This window comes from Fonsecaea erecta, assembly GCF_001651985.1.
Source record: "Fonsecaea erecta strain CBS 125763 chromosome Unknown Scaff6, whole genome shotgun sequence".
NCBI lineage: Eukaryota > Fungi > Ascomycota > Eurotiomycetes > Chaetothyriales > Herpotrichiellaceae > Fonsecaea > Fonsecaea erecta.
The window spans coordinates 2,062,070-2,075,540 of record NW_017387249.1 but is presented as its reverse complement, the minus strand read 5'-3'; the positions used below and the strand labels follow the sequence as shown (position 1 = coordinate 2,075,540).

Below are 13,471 nucleotides of genomic sequence, written 5' to 3'. Positions count from 1 at the left end.
CAACTTCAATCGTTTGAAAGCGGGCAGTGGTGACCCAGTTTTGCAAGTCGGCTATATTCGCCGACTGACGTGTCACGAAGCCCATCGAAGTTGTGATGAATGGCTAGGCACCATTGGCTGCTTCCGCCATCTGAGCAACACACTCCACTGGTTACAGTGTTTGCACACAAAGCATGATTTTTTGAGTCACAGGCGCCCGAGCTATTTCGTGCTTACCTGTGCGGCCTGGTTTGCCAGCTAGAGATCTGCCCGATATCTGGCAACCAGACATTGCGCCAACACAGAAGAGGGAGGATCTTTCCCCAGTATGGTCCCACGAATCACAAAAACGAGAGTCATGGGGCGTGTGTGTGGTAATCAGAGTGCTCTCGATGGGTACCACAGTGTGTCCGTCTCTGTTTCGCTGTGATTCAATAATCGCAACGAGTCCCCACCAACCAAGGCTCACTTTCCACACCGTTCTCAGGCATATGCAAGACACGAGCATTTCACAGCACTGGGCACAGCTGGGTATTCGTGAAGGTGGAGGCCATTGGGCGGAGGGTCCAGAATGATCAGGGTTAGTCGGCTTCGCGCGGTTAGGAATTTTCGTGGGCGATTACGATCTCGATTGACAATCCTTTGAGTAGTTGTCGAGGCAAAGGGAGACCAAACGACCCCAAAGGTGGCGATGTCTCTCCTTGCCCAAGCCAAGATCCCTGTCGGCTCGTCGACTACAACCTCCCGTGATTCGTGGTTGCTGCGATGGATCCCCGTCGAGGGAGTTGGGGCGGTGCTAAGGTATTGGCTGTGAGGCACTTTTAGGCGGCAGGACTGGGCCATTCTATTTGAATGCCTCGACTCGTGATTTGACCAACGAAAAGAGGGAGGATGGGTCGACACGAGGTACAGGCTGCAGGAGGATGGCGGATGGCGGGTTGTGGGCAGGACAACCAAGGCGATTGAGGATGCCAGCTTGCAGGGCGCAATCGTCCCCAGTCCTTGAGATCTCGTAGGGCAGAGAGAGCGGCCTCGCTCATGTCTAGCCGCAGTTTGTGCAGGAGACGAAGGCAAAAGCAGGAGGGAGAAGGGGGCGGGCTAACGAGGGCGAGAACAATGGACTGTCGTTGAACAACAAAGAGACGGTTGTCCGGGTCGAGGGAGTGATTGATTTTAGAACCTCGAACGCAACGAGAACGACCTCATCATGATCATCATCAGATCAGCCGTGGGGTCAAATCATACTGTGATTTCTTGTTCTTAATATCCTTTGACTCTTGTCCCAGTCCCAACCTCGTCACCTCGACTCCCCCCAACGGAAGGGCCCTTATTTTTATCAGTCATTACCTTTCATCGCCCTCCGCTCATACGGAGACACACTCACTCACTCACACATCCTCACCGTACGGGTTTCCGGAGGGGTGGTTGTTGCGGCAGTGGACTTGCACACGTCGTCGTTGTTGTATTCCTCAATCACCAGTTGGACGAAATATCACGAGCTTAGGCACCTGATCACCCGACGCCGCTCAACGAACCAATCCGTGCCTACTTAATACTTTGCCGCCTTTCATCACTGCTCGTCGAGGAACACCTTGGACCTCAGCCAGCCATTGTCCTTCTCGCCATTCGACTGTCTATCTCTCAGCAGAGTACGTACCGAGTACCTACCTCGTACCTGTCAGCAACCACCCAAAACCCCCAGAAATTCCACCATCTTGTCTTGCCTTGGGCACACCTCCTATTCGACCCCCTGGTTCAGCCTAAACAAGAAGTGGGAAGGAAGGGGGAGACTCTGACTGTTTGAGGATCGCTGCCGTGAGCAGAAAGGCAGCAGATCAGTCAGCACAGGGAGCCACACCCTGCCGAATCTCGAGGACGCCCAGGGTGCGACAGGTGCGCTCGCTTGGCTGAGCACTCTGGCCAGGCAGTGCGGCGAAGGAAGGAATCGGCGACATTCCAAAGTTATTTGCCCCCCTCCCCCCCACCACCACCCACCCAACACCCCTGGGCTTTAACTGGGCTGGCTGCCACTGGCTGCTACTGATCCAGTGCACTCTCACCCATCCAACGAAAAGCCCTCAGCCAAACTTGCATCAGCCGTCCCTCGAGCCCCTCGCAATTATTGCCGAAAAACACAAGACAAGCTCTAGCCCTCAATCTTCCGAGACCACCAAGTGCATTATTATTCTCAAAGACACCCCCGGCTCGCATCGTCAACCCGAGACCGTCTCCCCGTCGCCCGCTAAACCAAAGCTATCCCGAAACCATCTCCCCCCCAAGGGAACGCGTCCCCATTTCCCACCTGCACTTGTTCCAAACATCAGCAACTCTTCATCACAAATTAATTCACACCTCCATATTCTCTCAACTACACCTTGGAGTATCTGTGAATCAGTCGGGACTCTTGTGAAACGTCCTTTTGCGACGCGACAATGTCGCCTGTCGTCTATCCCTACACCGTCACAAACAGCTACAAAGGGTATGTTATCGTCAATGTCCCAGGACTCCTGGGACAGTGAACCCTTCGGTGATAATGGGCTAACGTGGATTTCTTGTGCTCAGGGGCCTTTTCATGCGTACGTACAACCGCAATGTGCGGCGTGCCTGGGATGGTGAAGACTATCGTCCCCCGAAGCGCCTTTGCCTAAACGACACATGGAACGCGCCTTCAGCCGCAGCTTCCAACGAGAACACAAACCACCCTCTTGACCTTGAAGATAGCCTTGAACGCGCCATTCGAGAAACAAGTGTCGCGGCTCTGTCTTCCTCACCTTCCCGGAAGAACAGCACCATCTTTTCCGCAGAGTCTCACGAAGATGACCTGGGCTCCAACACCATCACCCCACCCTCATCGCCACCGCCTGGCTTGCAGTTGACACCACCTAATGTCAAGGCTAGGAAGCCTACGTTCTCGTTTCTCGACAAGTCCAAGAAGGAGAAGAAGGAGCTCAAAAACGCGAAGCGGAAACGCGACGAGCAGGCGAGCGGACCGAGTGGGCCTGGCAGTACGCGTCACGACTCAGAACCGCTATCAGAGATCTTCAACTCTAGCACACGCGCTCAAAGCTCGCAGCCTTCGCACAACGAGACACTCCCCCCACCAGCTCCAGAAAGGACGCCCGTGGCGCGTCCAACAATACAAGTCCCGAAGCCGGCGCCACCAAAACAGAAACTCGTCCAAACAATACTCGATTTGGGCCAGCCGCTTGTCCCCGCCACATGTCCGCAATGTCAGATGTCTTATACACCTTCATTGCCAGAAGATACGCAGCTGCACAACATGTACCATAATCGGGATAGCTCCGGAATCGAATTGGGAAAGGCATTCCTTAAGTCGGCAATGCGGTGGTGCTATCAAGTCTCACATATTCCGGGCAGCGTTGTTGTGGTTGATCGAAAGATGGCACTTCCCAGTCGACGAGTGGTCCAAAAGGTGCTGGGCATTGTCAACAAGGAGCTCGGGAGCGTGGACATCAAAGAGGAGGAGTTGTGGAGCCAGCGCATTCCAGATGGAGAGAAAGACGAGGAATCGGGTGGCCGCAAGTGTGACAGATTCAAGGCATTCCTGCACATTATCGACGACAAGTGTGTCGGCATTTGCCTGGCGGAGCGAATCACCAAGGCCCATCGGGTCCTACCGTGCGAAACCACCGCGAGTGAGACGATATCACTGAATGCTCCTTTCAACCCTACTGGGCCGGCGTCACCTGCAGCGACCGAGGCGAATGCGGAGGAGAACAACCAGATGGCGCCCAAACCGCAAATTCCGACCCCCATTGCGAGTCCCACCTCGTCAACGCGTCCGTCGAGCATCAGCATTTCCGAGGAGACATATCCGGCGGTAGTGGGTGTCAGTCGTATTTGGACGAGCAAGGCTTTCCGCCACAAGGGGATCGCAAACAATCTTCTAGAGTGTGTTATGAATCAATTTATCTACGGCATGGAAATTGAGCCAGCGCAAGTGGCGTTCAGTCAGCCTACAGAGAGCGGCGCAGGACTGGCGAGAGCATGGTTTGGTGAAGACGATGGTTGGGCTGTTTACAGGGAAGAATAAATTCGAAATTTGTGTTAAATATGACGGCCGGGGACTTGTGTTTGCTGTGAGAGGATGCATTGCATTGTCATGGGACGGGGTTACGGCAAAATGAGGGCGGACCAGACAGCGTTGGATTTCAATCATGGATTCCAGGTGGGTTGGTATATGGAAATGGTCTCTCTGGATGTGACAGGGGTCTCTAGGTGGTGTACATCAGGGTGATTGCGTGGTAGCATCAACGAGAGACAGGCCATGCTTGAGGAGAAGTGGCTGACGGGGTCAGTTCGCAGTTCGAGGAGACTGTGCCTGGTACTATGACAGTACTCCAGGTTACAGGCTCCAAGATCAACAGCCAGAAGTGCGAAGGTGAACCAGTCTCTGTTTCGACATGTATGAGTATGCTATGTAAATTGCTGGAGTGAATGCCAATAGCCGTGGATGAGGCATTTACAACCACCCTCGCGGATTCAAAAGTTTCCCTCTCTCGAGTATTGACGGGGTAGTCGGTGTCCAAGACACCAGCTCCTCCGGCTTCGCTCCTTCCTAGCTTCACCTTGTCCCATGAGGAGACCAAGGAAGACACTTTGCCCAGTTTGAGCTACACCAGCGACGCCCGTTGTACGCGTCCCGTAGGTCTTTCTCGAAGACGATGCTGGATTGCTATTGGCTGGCAAATTCCTGGGTGATGGAGCGTCATCAGCCCAACTTCACACCATCCTTGTGCAGGACTATCTCAGCGCAGCCACCGCATGACTCCAACAACTTTGACCTCGAAGGACAATACGGACAACCCAACGTTGGATTCAGCCCGATGGAGTAGCCTGCTTTGACGCAGTAAGGCTGCAACGGTGTTTGGTCAGTTGCACAAAGCGAAGTGTGGGGGGATTTTCGGCCAGGTTGCATACACACGAGTAGCTAGCTACTCAGGTCGAGCAGCTCCGCCCGGCCTCAGCCTCACCGGTCACCGTGAGCCCCAGGACTGTTTCATCCCGGTCTGGAAAATTTCGCATGGTGTGGATTCTCAGGTCGCGACTGACCTGACCCCAGGCCCGATCGCTCTGCGGTCTCCATCATGTGGGAACGGATTCTCAACTTCTGACAAACATGGCCGAACCAGAAAGACCAAGGGTGGTTTGAAAGAAATGGCTCGTATTGGCACGACAAGTTCCTTCTGATCTGTCGAGGACGTGTGTGCCTTACCAGCTGCCCAGGGATCTCCGCGTCTGCCGTCCGTTCCGTGTGGAACTTCGCAGGAGTCGTTGACACTTTCTGACAATCTCAGGCAAAGAGGGCATTCTTGACAACCGCGTTGGTGTGATTAAACTGCATTTCACAAGTTCACCAGTCTTGATTCGTCACACGGCACCCCAGGGCATGGAAGAGCAACCTATCAGGCACCGTGCGTATGATTTCAAGAGATGGGACTGGTCAACAGATGTTGGCACCGGGCAGGACCCTCAGCCAGTGAGGCTCAAGTCTTTGCAGGCAGTGGCTCACTGGTAGGCCCAACATCTCCTCTCGACGTGAATGTGCCTTGGCTAATCCGCTTCGACGGAACCGGGCTATCACTTCAGGTGGGTGCATTTTCCTAAACCATGGACCGGGATTTCATAAAGCCTGCTTCGACACATGGGGTGATTCTATATCACGAACTCTGCCGGCCCTGCAGAAACTCATAGGCGGGTTAACAGGGATTTTGCGTTCGACTCGTCCAATCTACTACCCCATAAAAACAGGCAGCAGGAGCTCTGACCACGCTGAGCCTGATCTGGTCTACGAAAAGTCGCCTTATGACTCCATGGGAGCCTCATTCAGGCCCCCGGTCCATGTGTGTGGCGACCTAGTCTGGGCGTTCAAGGAAAAGGGTTCAAAAGCAATAGTGCTTTACTGCGTAGAAGGATCCCCCTGAACACCATTTGAGGCTCCGCTTCAGCCGCTTGAGCCTTGTGTGTCATCGGAAGAAAGGTATGTGAGGGTGATATCTATCACAAATAGCGACCCTTGCGACGGCTGAAACACCTTTGTTGAGGCCCGCTATCGAAGGAGGCTCTATGAGCCCTCCAAATCACTATCCAGTCTGGAGGGCATCGTTATGTGAGCTAGCAGCGAGTATTTTAAATCGTTAAAGACATTTTTCGAGGCTTCGGGACCGGGTTTCCGGGTAGTCGGTGTTGCGACAAGAGCTCGACGTAAACCTACGGATCACCACACTGCTCACGATTGGACCCGACGACCACATGACGAGGTCACCAGCAATCGTTCCAACCTCACTGAACGAGCATCCCTGCCGATCTATCTCCGGTTGATGCAGAGGCTCCTTTCATATCACACAATAGTACGGAGTGAGGACCGGTCGAGATCCACACATCCCCTATACGGCTTTTGCCAGAGGTTAGCCAGAACGGACCTGGTTCCATGCCCGCGGCCGGGCTCAATATCCACAATTACCCATGTGAGTATGGTGGACGATAGAACGTGATACTCCAAATATCGGTGGCAACTCCCAGCAAGTGAGCAAGATTGAGAAGTCCGCAGGACTACCTACTTTAAAATGGCGGTGGCAAACACATTTCTCTACATTTGCAATCACAACGATGTCGCCCCCTCCCTATTCTCGCCACTGGGTGCACCCGCCGGAACCGCTCTCATCGTCTGGCGCAAAGTACGTCTACTGTTGCAATACCTGATTCTGTCTGAGGCAAACACAAACTCGATACCGGTAGACTACTTCAAAAGGTCGGCCAATATATACCCATCCGAGGATTTGGCCATATACCCGGACGCATGGGACGGTTAGCCTGCCTTCCGCTGGAGGACGAGTGCAGTTTTTGTGCCACTTTCGGTTACACACGCGCTATAGCGAAACTCTCTTACTTTGTTTCGGCGCTACGACCTTAGCTTTTCCTTTCCATCAGGACAGTTTCGCGGCAATCCAGTCGACAGTTGTCCGGGCCACCGGTGTTCTACTAGTCCAAGCACCACCAGTGCCGATATTCGATTACAAAGATGTCTCGGGGGTAGACGATGACAAGTCATGATAGCTCGTGCCTGATGTCTCCCATGTCCGTGACCTCAGAGGAAGGATCGTGCTGCTTCTGGAGTGAACGAGAGGAAACGTCGTTCGACGTCCTCACCGACACGGAACGGTGCTAACGACCACAGCTTTGCAAGGTGAAAAGTTGTGGCAGTTTTAGCCTACCCAAGGCCCGATAATAGCGCCTCTACCTCCGCGATGTAGTCGCAGCGTACCTAGTCATCAGAGACATGCTGTACGTTAAGTGATGGTCGACTGTGTCCCTGGCTGATGGAGCTAACGATCACTCGGGTAAATATGGTACGTTCAACGCCCCAGCACACTCCCTGGGCCACAGCGGAGTTCCATCCTCTAACCGAGAATCTCGCGTGCAAAGCCGCACAACCCTCCCAACCCAGTCTTATTCAAACCGTTAGCTAGTCATAGGTGGGAATGGGGGTTTGAGGCTCATATTGTGAGATGAGCACATTATCACCAACATGTACAACCGTAAGACGCATTCTGGGCGTTGGCCATGCGGCATTCTATTTCATAACATTCCTCAGACGTTGGATGCACTGCGTAGAAGCAGACATCATGGCATCGAGTCCTCATCAGTGAGTCAAACTAGTCTAACCCGAATTTCGAAAACTACGGCGTTTTATTGGTTGCTGGAACAAAGGCAGCTAGACTATTTTTGGAAACTGTCTGTAAACGGCATAGCTCAACATATCTGGCTCAACTACGCAGCACATATGTCTGAGCCCGGCATACCCATATTCGGTACTAAATTACATGTAAAAGGTATCCCAGAGTGCGCGCAACAGCGTATGTGTCTGACCGGAGGCAAAAGTGGCAAAGTATGGGCTTAACGGCCTCAAGACGAGGTGCTCCAGCTGTCATGGCCTTGCGCTGCGGATCTGGACTGTAGATTTCTTCGACCCCATCTCAATCCGTACCGATTCTTGTCAGGAGCAGCATAAGTAGATCTCAGGCACGCGACGGGGAGAGCGTGGACAAGTATGTATGCCCTGGCTCTCCACTCCTCTTTAACATACGAGCCTGCACCATCGCCAACTCGGTTAAATACCAGGCTTGGGAATACAACAATAGAACGGATTAAGTTGCAAGGCGGGTGAGTCATCTGCCACCGTCGGTAGGGAGACGCTGCAGCTACTTGTGTCAGCTTTTGATAGGTACCGTACGAGCAGATTCATAAGAGTCTGTATAGTCTCGTGATGTTGCTCTGTCATCCGAACCGAGGCATCAGTGCCCCGTGTATAGATATCCTGTGACCGGAAGATATTGTGAAAATCACCAAGGTACTCCCTGTTCTTGTCCGCACAGGCTAGTAGATGGTACAAGGCGCCAAATATTGTACTTGGGTCGGGCTCGGTGTGGGGCGGGGTTGCTTCAAGATCAAAGCATACACGGTCCGATAAGCGTGTGCTGGGAGATCTCAAGGACTCCCAGCGTGCTGCCACAATGCAGGACCAGTAAAATATAGGCTGGGGATAATGTGGGCGGTGGAGCCCAAGGGTCAAGGCCATGCGACAGGCAGACGCTGTCATCATGGACTGCTGAGAGAACCGCGGCGAGGCGAGCAGCAGCAGAACGGACTGCAATGTTGACATTGTCGGGAGGGACAGCAACTCATAGGCATCGAAGCATTGGTGAATAGACTGAACGATATCTTCCACGAGCGCAGTCGCACTGGGGCCGGCAAGGTGAGCCGATACAAGACAGACCGACCGTAGCAGGAGCGGAGAAGTGTAGGGCTCCTGGTCGAGGTCTCTTTCCTGGACAAGTGGCCAGTGAGGTGCAATCGCGGAGAAATATCTTTTGCGGCACCCAGTCAGACAATGTTGGCGAGAGGTCTTTTCTGCTGGACAAGAACCATACCTGTCAAGCAGAGTGGCTACTACCGCCGAAGCTGCTGAGGGGAGGTCGACTTTCCACGGCATCCGACTCCCAGCCTGCCCTTCGTGAATGGTCCGATGCGAGGTCGACTGCTGATCTTGGTCAAAAACGCATTCTGAGCCCCTTGAGACGCAGGTTCGACATGGAGGACCGCCTTCGCAACTTTACTATATTGTTAGTGGGGGTCTAGCCAAACAACATCGATATATATGTCCCAGGACTAACCGTCGCTTGGATGCCCGACATTGTTGACAGGCTCGGCCTGTCCTCAGGCGCTTCATCGCCCTTTCTGCCTCAACCAAGATGCACGCCAGGACCAACGCCAGAGGAATGTGAAAATCATGGGCGATGATGAGAGTATGGACGAAGTCTAAAGACTACGTTGAAAAGTCGGACGCGCGGGGTGCGAGTCAAAGTGGAATAGGCTCGATGATTACAGGCACGGCATTGCCCCAGGCCTATTAATTAGCGAGCCCCTAACAGATGGCCCACCCTGCCCTTGAGCCTAGTAGCCACTGGAGCTTACCTGGACACCGTACAAGAAGCGTGCCCATCAGCTGACCTTGAAGCACCTGCCCTCTAACGACCTCTATCATCACTATCCATGCGTTCTTCTCATCCCTGACCAATTCCATCAACGATTCTCACCATCGTCTCCTGTTCTCGAGTCCATGGCCAACCATATTTGCGACAACTGCCGCAGGCACGTCCATTCTGCTCACTTTGGAACACGTGTACTAACTGCCCACTGCAGACTCAGGTTGAAATGTCAATTCGAACACCCTCCGTACTTTACTTTCTGCTGCACTCGATGTCGGCAGTACAATCTCTCCTGCGGGTTCGAGGGCATTCCCTGGCCAGCACGGGCTCAGCGGACCTTCATGTCCTCCACACCCAAAGGGTTTTCTCGAAAGGTCTACTGGGGCCCTTCGAGCAACGCTGGGGGCCACCCTATGGACCTGCACTCGCCAAAGGAGCCACCTCCCGAGCCCGCCATGTTCCAGGCCCAGCACCCCCCCAGGTCTCCAAGCTTGACGACAGCCGATGAGGCAGCGACGCTAGACCTCAGTCCAAATGTCAAGGCACATCTCTACCTCGTCTTCTTCGAACACATACAGCCGGTGTTCCCTGTAGTTACTCAGGCAAGTCTACGACACTTCCCCGCCACGACGCTGTTGGAAAGTGTGATACTCGGTATAGCAGCACGCCATCATCTTGCCATAGCCTCTTGGAGGGACTACGTTCACATACAGAAAGTCATTGCCCATGAGCTCAAGGCCCTCTTCAGCACACGTCAGCGATATCAGCCCAAGGTTCAAACAGTTCAAGCGCTCCTGCTCGTATTGACAAAGTTTGAACTCGTTACACATGGTCACGGTGACATCATGTCCACGGGCCTCAGACTTGGACTTCTTTGCAAGATGGCCAGAGATTTAGGCCTGGACAAGAAATCCTCGGCAGTGACCGTTGATGGTGAACTTCTCAGTGTCGTGTTATGGAAGGCCTGTCTATTTGAAGATGCAATCATGTCCGCCATGATGGGGCAGCCTCTCAATATTGTCATTCTCCCCGAGGAAATCACGGAGCTACCGAGTAATTCCAGCACCTCAGGGGCCACATTTTTTGATGGTGCTGTCGAGGCTTCTCACTGTCTTCGATCGCTGCTCAGAGCAGTCTATACAAGCCGACCAGTCGATGCGGACACCTTCCAGAAGTGCGAACAGGTTCTCAAGCAAATACATCGCTATGGGATAGACCTCAATTTGCGACAACAACACCACTCCGAGAGCGAGCATCAAGCCCTTTGTATGCTCCACCATAATAACAGACTGCTTTTTGTACTCGGACTTGCCTCCTTGACAAACACGTCAACCCACTCCAAACAACTTTCGCTCATCCTGGCACAGGAGGCAGCTTCGACCATTCCGGAAGCATGCCAGACGCTCATGTGGTTCAATGTTGAATTTTATCTTCAGATGGCTTCTCGACTACATCAGTTACTATATTGCGCTTCAAGAGCTTTGATGCTCGTTGTCGATGTTCTCCTTGAGGCCCAAAGGACATCCAATTCTTCAAAGGACTTTATCCAAGAGCTCGAAAACGCTGTCGCGTCAGCCACCTCACTGAAGGATTTTTTACTCAAAGATACCTCATGGGGAGCGCACTGGTCGCAAGGTCATACACTTGCAGCCGTCCTTGCCCGACTGCACCAGACAGACTGTCAGCATCGGCGCATTCCCGTTGAGCTGTCGAACGTTATGCGTCTTGGAACACTTGACCAGAGCGAAATTAGCGACACCAGGAACGTGGACGCTCTGCGAAATGCCGACGAAGTTTTCTACAGCGACGAATTTCTCAGTAACGTCCTATTCAACTCTACAGACTGGGATTACGTCTTGATGCGGTATGAGGAGAGCTACCCTCAGCCCATATGGTGATCTGGATTTTATACTTTGGAATACTTCTTTTTGTGCTACCGCGCCAGTGAAAATATGGTACAGGGCCGATCCACGTCAACACGAGCTTCATCCTCAAGAGGTCTTTGTGTCCTCCGTATGGATTGTCACGACTTCTTTTGTGTCCTCGCTGAGCTCAGCTGTTGTGATCACGCCGTCTCTTTCATACTCGACATGGCCACGGCACTGATAGGTGCTAAATTCTTTTACCGACACACCCTAGCGCATTGTCAGTAAAATCGATTCGATGGTAATTGTGCGTCCAGACCCACATTCAAAAACAGCTCATCAAGTTGCTCGAGAGAACGGCCTTTGGTCTCTGGGAGGAAAAACAGAGCCCAGACGAAACCAAGCAAGCATGTAACCCCAAAAATGAATCCAACCTGAACCCTGTATTAGAAAAATTTAACACCAAGACATCGAGTTCAGCGTACCTTTGCGCCGAGATCGGCAGCTGTTGGGTTGATCAAATAAGGCAAAACCACTGCTATGAGCAAGGTGCCAGCCCACGAGACCGCGGACCCCAATGCCTGTGTACGGGAGCGCATCACATTGGAGCCGATCTCTGATGCGACGATCCAGGCGACCGGGCCCCAAGACCATGTGAAGAAGAAAGCATACAAACAACTAAAAGCCACCAGGCATCTTGCCGCAGCGACACTGTTGGGTGCAACGGTTCCAACGATCGCGAAGGTGAACATGCATACGGTCTCAGCAGCGGCACCCCAGAGGAGAATAGTCCTCCTCCCAAGAAAGTGAACCGATGGAAACATCACGATGATGCCAGCTAGCTGACAGACTTGGGAGATGATACTGACAACAAATGCGTTGGAGATGCCAGAGACCGAGTAGAAGTATGTCCCGTATCTATGTCGATGTCAGCGTCCGAACAGCTCCTGATGCATTGCTAGTCATGGTTGAATTACACGTTGATGAAACTGATGCCGGACAAAACTTGCCACAAGAGTAGGCCACAGGCGATGTGCGTGCGGCGTCTATCACTGCCTCGGAACGCATCCAAGAAAGAGCTGGAACCCTCAAGCTCCTTCTCGAGCCTGATGTGTTTGGCGATGTCGTCAACATCGGCGTGGATTTGATGCTCTGGATATTTCTTTCCGCGGAGCCTGCGGATGGACTTGGCACTTTCTTCCACCCTACCAACCGAGAGCAGCCAACCTGATACGTGGTCAGCCAAAACCTTCCGGCCGGCAAATCCAATGGTACTTACGTGGGCTCTCCGGAAAGAAGGAGGCAAACACAACCAGGATGGTAGGAAAGATGAGCTGTGTGATCAGTGGAATTCTGTATGCCCATCTTGTCGACATCTTGTATGTCCCTTGGTTGATGCAGGATCCTATGAGCTGACCAATGTTGATGCCAGTCTGGTACAAGGCGATCATCATGCCTCGCATTTGTGTTGGGGCAACCTCAGCTTGATAAATGGGAACGAAACTGTAACACAATCAGATGTTAGCGATCCCGCAGGCATGATACCAGAGCCACTTTCGGTCAAGACATCGCAGCCACTCCCGACCAGGATGGGACAAGTCTCACTTTGAAGCATAACCAATGCCAGCTATTATCATTGGTTAATTGATTTATGCAAGTGGTCGGAGAAACTCTCACCTCCAGCGAAAACGCGACCAAGGAGTAAGCCCCATACATGGGGAACCGAGATCTGGAAAATTACACCGACAATGGCGATCAACCCCATCCATATCAGACCAACTCTTCGACCATACTTTGTGCCAATTGGCCCTGCCGAGATGGAAGCAAGTATGGCCCCAACAAGCAACACAGCATTCAGCGAGGTCTGAATCCGAGTTCGGATGTTGTATGAGTCCGTTTTTCCGTCGAAGTATCCGTAGTCTTTCAGAAAACTTTTGGTTGTCAGCACCGCAAGACCCTACAGATTACGGGACACCGACCTTTCCATGGCCTGGAAGCCACCAAGTTCGCCGCTGTCGATGCCGAAGAGGAGAGAGCCGCACATCACGAAGCTGCATATCAAAATGGTTCTGATTTTGCTCCCCGTAGGGGCCGCCATCGCATCTGTGGTGCTCATTA

At 52.8% G+C, this 13,471-nt stretch overlaps 3 protein-coding genes across 3 annotated transcripts; 2 read left to right on the top strand and 1 right to left on the bottom strand.

The window, feature by feature from the left end:
• Positions 1–2,411: 2,411 nt before the first annotated feature.
• Positions 2,412–4,033, top strand: AYL99_07775 (hypothetical protein; the record flags this gene model as incomplete). Its single annotated transcript, XM_018839284.1, has 2 exons — positions 2,412–2,458; positions 2,542–4,033. 2 exons carry the CDS (start codon positions 2,412–2,414, stop codon positions 4,031–4,033), a joined length of 1,539 nt encoding a protein of 512 aa, XP_018692052.1.
• Positions 4,034–9,829: 5,796 nt separating this feature from the next.
• Positions 9,830–11,386, top strand: AYL99_07774 (hypothetical protein; the record flags this gene model as incomplete). Its single annotated transcript, XM_018839283.1, has 1 exon — positions 9,830–11,386. One exon carries the CDS (start codon positions 9,830–9,832, stop codon positions 11,384–11,386), a length of 1,557 nt encoding a protein of 518 aa, XP_018692051.1.
• A 93-nt stretch (positions 11,387–11,479) lies between these two features.
• On the bottom strand, positions 11,480–13,469 carry AYL99_07773 (hypothetical protein; the record flags this gene model as incomplete). The annotated part of the gene is made up of 8 exons (XM_018839282.1): positions 11,480–11,623; positions 11,677–11,787; positions 11,839–12,271; positions 12,331–12,580; positions 12,633–12,856; positions 12,959–12,980; positions 13,031–13,284; positions 13,333–13,469. The coding sequence occupies 8 exons, from the start codon at positions 13,467–13,469 to the stop codon at positions 11,480–11,482; spliced, it is 1,575 nt and encodes a 524-aa protein (XP_018692050.1).
• Positions 13,470–13,471: the final 2 nt, after the last annotated feature.